The sequence below is a fragment of the Myotis brandtii genome, unplaced genomic scaffold, assembly GCF_000412655.1.
Source record: "Myotis brandtii unplaced genomic scaffold, ASM41265v1 scaffold45, whole genome shotgun sequence".
NCBI classification, from domain to species: domain Eukaryota; kingdom Metazoa; phylum Chordata; class Mammalia; order Chiroptera; family Vespertilionidae; genus Myotis; species Myotis brandtii.
In genome coordinates, this window is record NW_005367209.1 from 7,982,167 (window position 1) to 7,990,393 (window position 8,227).

At 49.4% G+C, this 8,227-nt stretch overlaps 1 protein-coding gene and 1 pseudogene across 1 annotated transcript in view; both read left to right on the plus strand.

The window, feature by feature from the left end:
- Positions 1-4,730, plus strand: part of LOC102250558 — a gene marked incomplete at its 3' end in the record, with an annotated part of 38,757 nt that extends 34,027 nt beyond the window's left edge. Inside the window, exons 3-4 of the mRNA XM_014546535.1 lie at positions 3,441-3,761; positions 4,311-4,730. Coding sequence (XP_014402021.1) covers positions 3,441-3,761; positions 4,311-4,730 — 741 coding nt within the window. The remainder of the gene's footprint in view (positions 1-3,440; positions 3,762-4,310) is intronic.
- Positions 86-1,807, plus strand: LOC102262296 (annotated as a pseudogene).
- Positions 4,731-8,227: the final 3,497 nt, after the last annotated feature.

Sequence of the window (8,227 nt, forward strand, 5' to 3'; positions counted from 1 at the left end):
TCCCCGCCTCCGCCTGCCCACCGCCAGCCCGCCCGCTCGCTCGCTCGGCCTTGCTGAGGACCTCGTCCCGCCTGAGCCTGCCACCATGAACAAGCTTTACATAGGCAACCTCAAGGAGAGCGTGACCCCGCCGACTTGGAGAAAGTGTTTGCGGAGCACAAGATCTCCTACAGCGGCCAGTTCTTGGTCAAGTCCAGCTATGCCTTCGTGGACTGCCCCAACGAGCACTGGGCGATGAAGGCCATCGAAATTTGCTCAGGGAAAGTAGAACTGCAAGGAAAACGCCTAGAGATTGAACACTCAGTCCCCCAAAAACAAAGGAGTCGGAAAATTCAGATCCGAAATATTCCACCCCAGCTGCGATGGGAAGTCCTGGACAGCCTGCTTGCTCAGTATGGAACAGCAGAGAACTGTGAACAAGTGAACACGGAAAGTGAGATGGCCATGGTGAATGTCACCTATTCCAACTGGAAACAGACCAGGCAAGACATCATGAAGCTGAATGGCCACCAGCTGGAGAACCATGCTTGAAGGTCTCCTATATTCCCCTCGAGCAGATAGCACAGGGTCCTGAGAATGGACGCCGAGGGTGCTTTGGCTCTCGGGGTCAGCCTCGACAGGGCTCGCCTGTGGCAGCCGGGGCCCCTGTCAAGCAGCAGCCAGTGGACATCCCCCTGTGGCTCCTGGTGCCCACCCAGTATGTGGGCGCCATCATTGGCAAGGAGGGCGCCACCATCCAAAATATCACAAAACAGACCCAGTCCAAGATCGACATGCACAGGAAGGAGAATGCAGGTGCTGCCGAGAAGGCCATCAGTGTCCACTCAACCCCCGAGGGCTGCTCCTCCGCCTGTAAGATGATCTTGGAGATCATGCATAAGGAGGACAAGGACACCAAAACGGCTGACGAGGTTCCCCTGAAGATCCCGGCCCATAATAACTTCATGGGGCGTCTCATTGGCAAGGAGGGGCACAACCTGAAGAAGGTGGAGCAGGACACGGAGACGAAAATCACCATCTCCTCCCTGCAGGACCTCACCCTGTATAACCCCGAGAGGACCATCACCGTGAAGGGGACCATCGAGAACTGCTGCAGGGCTGAGCAGATCATGAAGAAAGTTCCGGAGGCCTATGAGAATGACGTGGCTGCCATGAGTCTGCAGTCTCATCTCATCCCCGGCCTGAACTTGGCTGCTGGGGGTCTTTTCCCAGCCTCGTCCAGTGCAGTCCCGCCGCCTCCCAGCAGTGTCACGGGAGCTGCTCCCTATAGCACCTTTATGGCTCCGGAGCAGGAGATAGTGCAGGTCTTCATCCCTGCCCAGCGGGGGGCGCCATCATCGGCAAGAAGGGGCAGCACATCAAACAGCTCTCCCGTTTCGCCAGCGCCTCCATCAAGATTGCTCCTCCGGAAACTCCTGACTCCAAAGTTCGTATGGTCATCACCACTGGACCCCCAGAGGCCCAATTCAAGGCTCAGGGAGGAATTTAAAAACTCAAGGAGAAGAATTTCTTCGGTCCCAAGGAGGAAGTAAAGCTGGAAACCCATATCCAGGTGCCAGCTTTGGTGGCTGGCCGGGTTACTGGCCAAGGTGGCAAAACAGTGAACGAGATGCAGAATTTGACAGCAGCTGAAGTGGTGGTGCCAAGAGACCAGAAACCTGATGAGAACGACCAGGTCATCATTAAGATCAGCGGGCATTTCTATGCCAGCCAGATGGCTCAGAGGAAGATCCGAGACATCCTGGCCCAAGTTAAACAGCTGCACCAAAAGGGACAGAGTAACCAGGCCCAGGCACAGAGGAAGTGACTCGCCCCTTCCCAGCACATTAACTCGAGGACTACAGGCTGAAATCAAGAGCGCGTTCTCCCCAGCAGGCCTGAGAATGAGTGGGAATCAGAGACACTTGGGCCTGGATGTAGATCATGTTTGCCCAGTTGTTTGAGAAAAATGTTCCAGTTCCAGTGAGGAACCCTGATCTCTCTGCCCCAAACACCCACCAATTGGCCCAACACAGCCCAACCCTCAGGGTGTCACCATGGAAATTCTAGCTCAGGGTGCTTTTAAACGTGGATTGTTTAAGTGAGTTCTTCAGGTCCCACGAAGAGGGTGGGCCAGATCCAAGTGGGAAGAGAAATAAAATTTCCCTCAGGTTTTTAAAACAAAACAAACAAAACAAAACAAGTCCTGTGAGGGAGGCAGGTCTAGCTTTATGATTGAGATGAGACAGACCCTCAAATGTCCCATGATAAGGCCTGAAACTATTCCTACCGGACTTGACTCTGCCTGTGGAGGCATCCAGGAGGCCTTCCCTTCTTTGTGGTGTTTTCCTCATTGAGCAGCCGCAGGAGCCGCCTGGCTCAGTGGCCTGGACAGAGCAGAGAGGGGTCGCTGAGCCCCAGCACCGCCGTGGGCAGCATCCCTGTCTCTGCAGACTGAGGGAGAGGAGGGGGCATTTCCTAGAGGGCCCTGCACCCCCAGTGAGCAGGAGTTCATAGACTCACTGTCAGGAGCGCATTCTCCCATTTGTTGCTACAAGCCCCCAGCCTGGGCACTGGAGGGCACTCCTCCCTGGGAGCAGGTGGTGGTCAGGGTCAGGCTCCTGAAGGTGGGCACTGGCTCTGCTGATGGACGTGAATACCTGGGAGGCCACAGGAAATACCTCTGGGCACAGTCGTGGCCGAGGGCACAGTCCCTTCCTTTCTCTCAGTTTTAGTTTTCTCATCTCTAAAGCGGCAATGATCATGGACTCCATTTGGGAGAGTGGGAAGGATTTGAGGTGCTCTGTCTCAATCACCCAGCACAGAGTTGCACCCCCAAAGCAAGGAGTTATGTCAGTGTCATGACCCAGTTAACTTAGCTGGGCCTCAGCTCCTCACCTGCAGAAATTGTGTAGGAATAACATAATACCAATAAAATCACTGATTAATCAAATAATGATGATATAATCCAATATGCCTTTATAGAATGCTTTCAGTTGAGCCTGTTGAGAGGACAGACCCTCACTGAGCCACGGTATTGTCATCTCACAACTGTGTGCTCTGGGCAAGTCTCTGTCTCCCCCAAGTCCTCAGTTTCCCACTTGAATGAGGATGATAATCATGGCTCATTCAAGGTTCTATAAGGATTGGAGACCAGCTATGAACAGCCAGTACACAAAAATGAGAGTGACTGGGAACTCTGTCCCTGGGCCCAGACTGTGGGAAATCATCTGGAGGGGAAAGGGTGGACTTTGAACGCAGGCCTGGAATTGCTTGTTGGCCCTGGCCCTCACTCAGGGTTCACCTCTGGGGACATGAGTGTTCTTTGTAAGATGAGGACAATGACAACCCCAGCATTAATAGAAGGATAACACACAGTATATAGAAGGTTTGACAGTGCCACATGCTTGTGGTTAGTGGTGAGAACCACAGTCATGTTCATTGTTATGTTCCTTTTACAGCCAAACCCTCTCGCCCTGTGGTATCGGGCCCCACGGGCAGGTCGCCGCCTGGACAGACAGTGAGCTTCACCTGCAAGTCCCACGGTTTCTCCCCCAGAAACATCATCCTGAAATGGTTCAAGGATGGGAATGAGCTCCCAGCCTCCCAGACCACCGTGCACCCAGAGGGAGACAGCCCTTCCTACAGCGTCTCCAGCACAGCCAGGGTGCGGCTGGCCCCGGGGGATGTTCGCTCCAAGGTCATCTGCCAGGTGGCCCACGACACCCTAGAGGGGGACCCTCCTCTTCGTGGGACTGCCTACTTGTCTGAGGCCATCCGAGGTAGATGCCCCTCACACCCAGCCCAAGCACACCTGGCCCCTGACCTCCCAGCCTGCTCCTCCCCCTGCTCTTTGCTCCAGAGTTTGATTTTCATGGAATCTAATTCCTGACAATTCTTCCCTTCACCAGGCACCTGAATGTGCCTGTCCCTAACCACTGTTTAATGGCAGCTGTCAGGTGAATACCCACCACTGTACTTTGTGTTTTATCTACTTTACCAATAGCAATTCCAATAACTGAGCACCTACTAGAAGCCAAGCTCCTATGTGCTTGGCAATTTCATTTATTTTTCTAAAGTTATGTTTCAACTGCATGCCAGGCTGTGCTTGTTTACTTTAGTCATATTACTCTCACAGGAGCTCCAAGCCCTTGAGCACCTACTGTGTGCAGGCTCCTGTGCTTAGTGATTTCATTCATATGAAGGAGCACCATCGGTGTCTGAGCACCTGCCCTTTGAGATCCCCTTACTGTGGTGGGGGAGCTAAGGTTGGAGCTGCCCTGGGTGGTCTGTGTCCCATGAGGTCAGAGCTGTGCCCTGTGCTGTTTCAGTTCCGCCCACCTTGGAGGTTACCCAGCACAAGGTGTCAGAGAAACAGAAGAACGTCACCTGCCTGGTGAAGAACTTCTACCCCCAGCGCCTACAGCTGACCTGGCTGGAGAACGGAAACACGTCCCGAACAGAAACGGCCCCGACCCTCGTAGAGAACAAGGATGGGACCTTCAGCGGGAGCAGCTGGCTCCTCGTGAATCTGTCTGCCCACAGGGTGGATGCAATGCTCACCTGCCAGGTGGAGCACGATGGGCAGCCGGCCGTCACCAAAATCGTCACCGTGGAGGCCCCGGCTCACCAGAAGGACCCAGATGAATCCTCTGGTGAGGCCCCCACTTTAACTGACCCGGCTCTGACTAAATTTAATCTTTACTTTTACTCCCAGACCACCATGCACTTATTACATACTGTTATAAGTAGTAATTCATTCTTACTATGGAATAATCTAGAAGTCTATAGATAGAAAGTGACATTTTGATGTGAGCTCCCCTCCCCAAACCCCACACTCTATAGTCAAACTGGTAAGAGTTTGGTACATACTTTATAGATCTTTTCACATCAATAAACATTAAAGAAAGAGGGAGGCAGACCACCCTGTTCACAGTGTCCTGCCTCTTGCTTTCTTCACCTGACAGTCACCACGTTCACCGGCCATGTCAGCCCCTGCCTCCTCCAGCTCTTTCTAACCCCATTCTCATTTCTATTCCATCCTTGTTGTTCTCAACTGGACCAGGCACCCAGGTGGCATTGAATGGTCACAGCATGGGCCCCTGTTGTCCCCTATTTATGACAGTGAAACAGCAATCATAACAACTGCTCACTGAACAATTCCTACATGCACATTTCAGTCCTTTAAGATCTTTGTTCTGTCACCCATGTTAGGAGTTTGGAGTTTTACAGAAGGGACTTCAGGAGCAATGGAGGAGTATTGCGAAGACCTCTTGTCCTAACACCAAGTAATTGGGCTAAACAAACCAGGGTAATCTGAGTCCCAGAGGACAGGGCCTACCAGCCTATAGTACAAGTATAGGATAGAGACATGTTCCTGCTCAGTTGGGCATTGCCCAAGGACTTAAGAGTCCCCTTTCTGTGAACAAAACATGTCTATTTCTCCCTCATGTAACATCAGGAGGGGGTTGGGTCAGTTTTCTAAGAGTCTTTACTCTAGAAGACCTTTCAAAGGCCCACATTCCTCCCAACAAGTCCTATGCTGTTGTCCTCATCTGCTGGGTCCATGCTGGGTCACCAAGTGTCCATGTCCCTGCCTGCTGGCAAGTAAACACAGAAGGAAAGGACAATTTCCCTTAAAAGAAGAGATATATAGAAGTTGCATAAATGTGTCCACTCATAACTTAGTTGTGTGTGCATATCTGGTTACACGTAAAGTCCATAATTGTGCTGTCATAGGATTAAAGACATTGGTTTTTCTACAAAACCAATACCTTCACACACAATAAAATTAACAGTAATTCCCTAATATCATCTAAAGTAGTGCACATACTGAAACTCCCAAATTTCTTTAGCTGTTTCTTTGTGTTCCAAAATTGGTTTCAATTCAAATATAAATACTTGGTAAAATCTTCCTGTAAAACTATCTAGTCCTTGAAATTTATTTTGGGGAATTTTCTGTTGTAATTCAATTTCCTTAATACTTTACAGCAATACACATTATTCATTTCATATTAAGCGAATTGTGGTAGGTTGTGCTTTTTGAGAAAGTTGTCAAATGTCTGCCTGTAGGGTTGGTCATAATACTCCCTCATTATCCTTTTGATGTCTATACAATGTGTAGTGATATCATGTTTCATTCCTGATATTGGAAATGTGGTATGTCTTTCTTATTCTTTATCAAGCTTGCTAGAAGTTTTGCATTGTGTTCAACTTTTCAAAGAGCTTACTTTTTCTTTTATTAATTTTCTCCATTAGTTCTCTGTCTCCCATTTCATTGATTTTACTTATCCTTTCTCTATAATGTTTTCATTCTATTTGCTTTGTGTTGGTTTCATTCTTCCTTTTCTGGTTTCCTGAGGTGGAAAGTTAGATTACTGATTTCAAACATTTTGTGTCTTCTAATGCCACACCTGAGTTGCCTCCTTGACTTTGGGAGTTAGGACAGTGCAACCTATGATGCCTAATCCCAGGCTTCCTCCTCCAGTCCTCAGGTCCTGAGCCAGAGCCTTTCCTTCCACCTCTCACAGCCCTCCTATGCTTGTCCCTGCTGCTATCTCTAGGGGTCAGAGTTGTCGTGAACAGGAAGAACAGGAGAGGGGAGTCTCTGGCATCTTGTCTGGACCACCTTGGGTTTGCATTTTAGTTTCTGTCCATTTCTGAGGCTCAGACCATGGCTGTTAAGTACTTCCTGCAGCTCTCAGCGTGCCTGACCCAGCACACCTGCTAAGTACTGAGGCTGGAAATGGATTTTTGTCTTGTCTAGGTTGATGAGCTGGAGCAAAGTGCAAGATGCCCATGTGACCCTCTGCATTGGGATGCCACAGCCTATCCCAGCGTCTGGTGGTTCAGGTCACTGCAGACCTGGCCAATGGGCTTGGCTTGAGGATGTACAACATGTTGGTCATTTTTATGGTACTGGGCTGTTTTACAATATTTTTAGGTGAATGAACCTCCCTTCAATCAGGATAGCACAATCCATATATGTTAATGCAGATTTATGCTGGATGGATGCTTTCAATAGTGGGAGAAATATTCTGAGTTCTCAGATTTTTCAGTTCTTTTTAGTCTTTTAGAACTCTAAATTCCCTCCCCACCATTTCCTTTTCTTTTTAACACTTATTTGCCACTAGGCAGTTTCCCCCCCCCCTTTTTTTTTCCCTTTCCCACAGAAGGAGTGCACTTTGAATTGTTCCTGTTCCTTCCATCTCATTTGTCCTTTTAAAATGTCCCTGCCATGCCCAGCCTCAGTGGCTCAATGGTTGAGTGTTAACCTATAAACCAGAGGTCATGGTTGGATTCCTAGTCAGGGTACATGACTGGTTTGCAGGATCGATCCCCAATAGGGGGGGTACAGGAAGCAGCCAATCAATGATTCTCTCTCATTATAGATGTTTCTATATCTCCCTCTTGCTCTCCCTTCCTCTCTAAAATCCATAAAAATATATTGAAATCCTATATAATAAAAGCATAGTATGCAAATTGTCCCCTCCACCTGGAGTACGTCCGGGACTTTGACCAGGGATGGGGCCTCCAGGGGAAGGGAGGGAGTACCCGGCCATCAGCTGCTAGCTATCCTACCAGTGCACAAATTAGTACCCGGCCAGCTGCTAGCTATCCTACCAGTGCACAAATTTCATGCACTGGGCCTCTAGTGTATATATAAAACAAAATGACCCTGCCTCCTTGGATGAGGTTCCTATGACCACTGAAATAAATTATTACACATTTAGTACCTTAAAACAACACAAGTTTATTGTCTTACATCTCCAGAGGTCAGAGGTCTACCATGGGTTGGCAGCACTGGGTTCCTTCTGGCCTTAGCAGAGAATCCATTTCCTCGCCCTTTCCAGCACCCAGAGGTGACCCACACTCCTGGGCTGAGGGCCACATCACTCTGAGCTCTGCTTCTGTCATCACAGCTCCTTCTCTGACTCTCCTCACTGCCGCTTGCACTGAGTCAGATCTTTGTGTGTGAAAATGGCTCTGCTTGGAAAATCCAAGACAATGTCATTTCAATTCTTAACCGAATCAGTATGACTAGTTCCTTCTTCCATGAAATGTAACATATTCACAGACTATGGGGATTTGGAGCCAACCATTCGAACAAGCACACTTTAACCTTTTCCAGTGACCTGTGCTCTGACCTGTGGACACTATTCAATGTGTCAGATGCAGGGTGCATTGAGTGTTGGTGGTGGCGATGTTCCCAAATAGCCCTCAGGCGCCTTTGCCAGCTGCCCTTCTC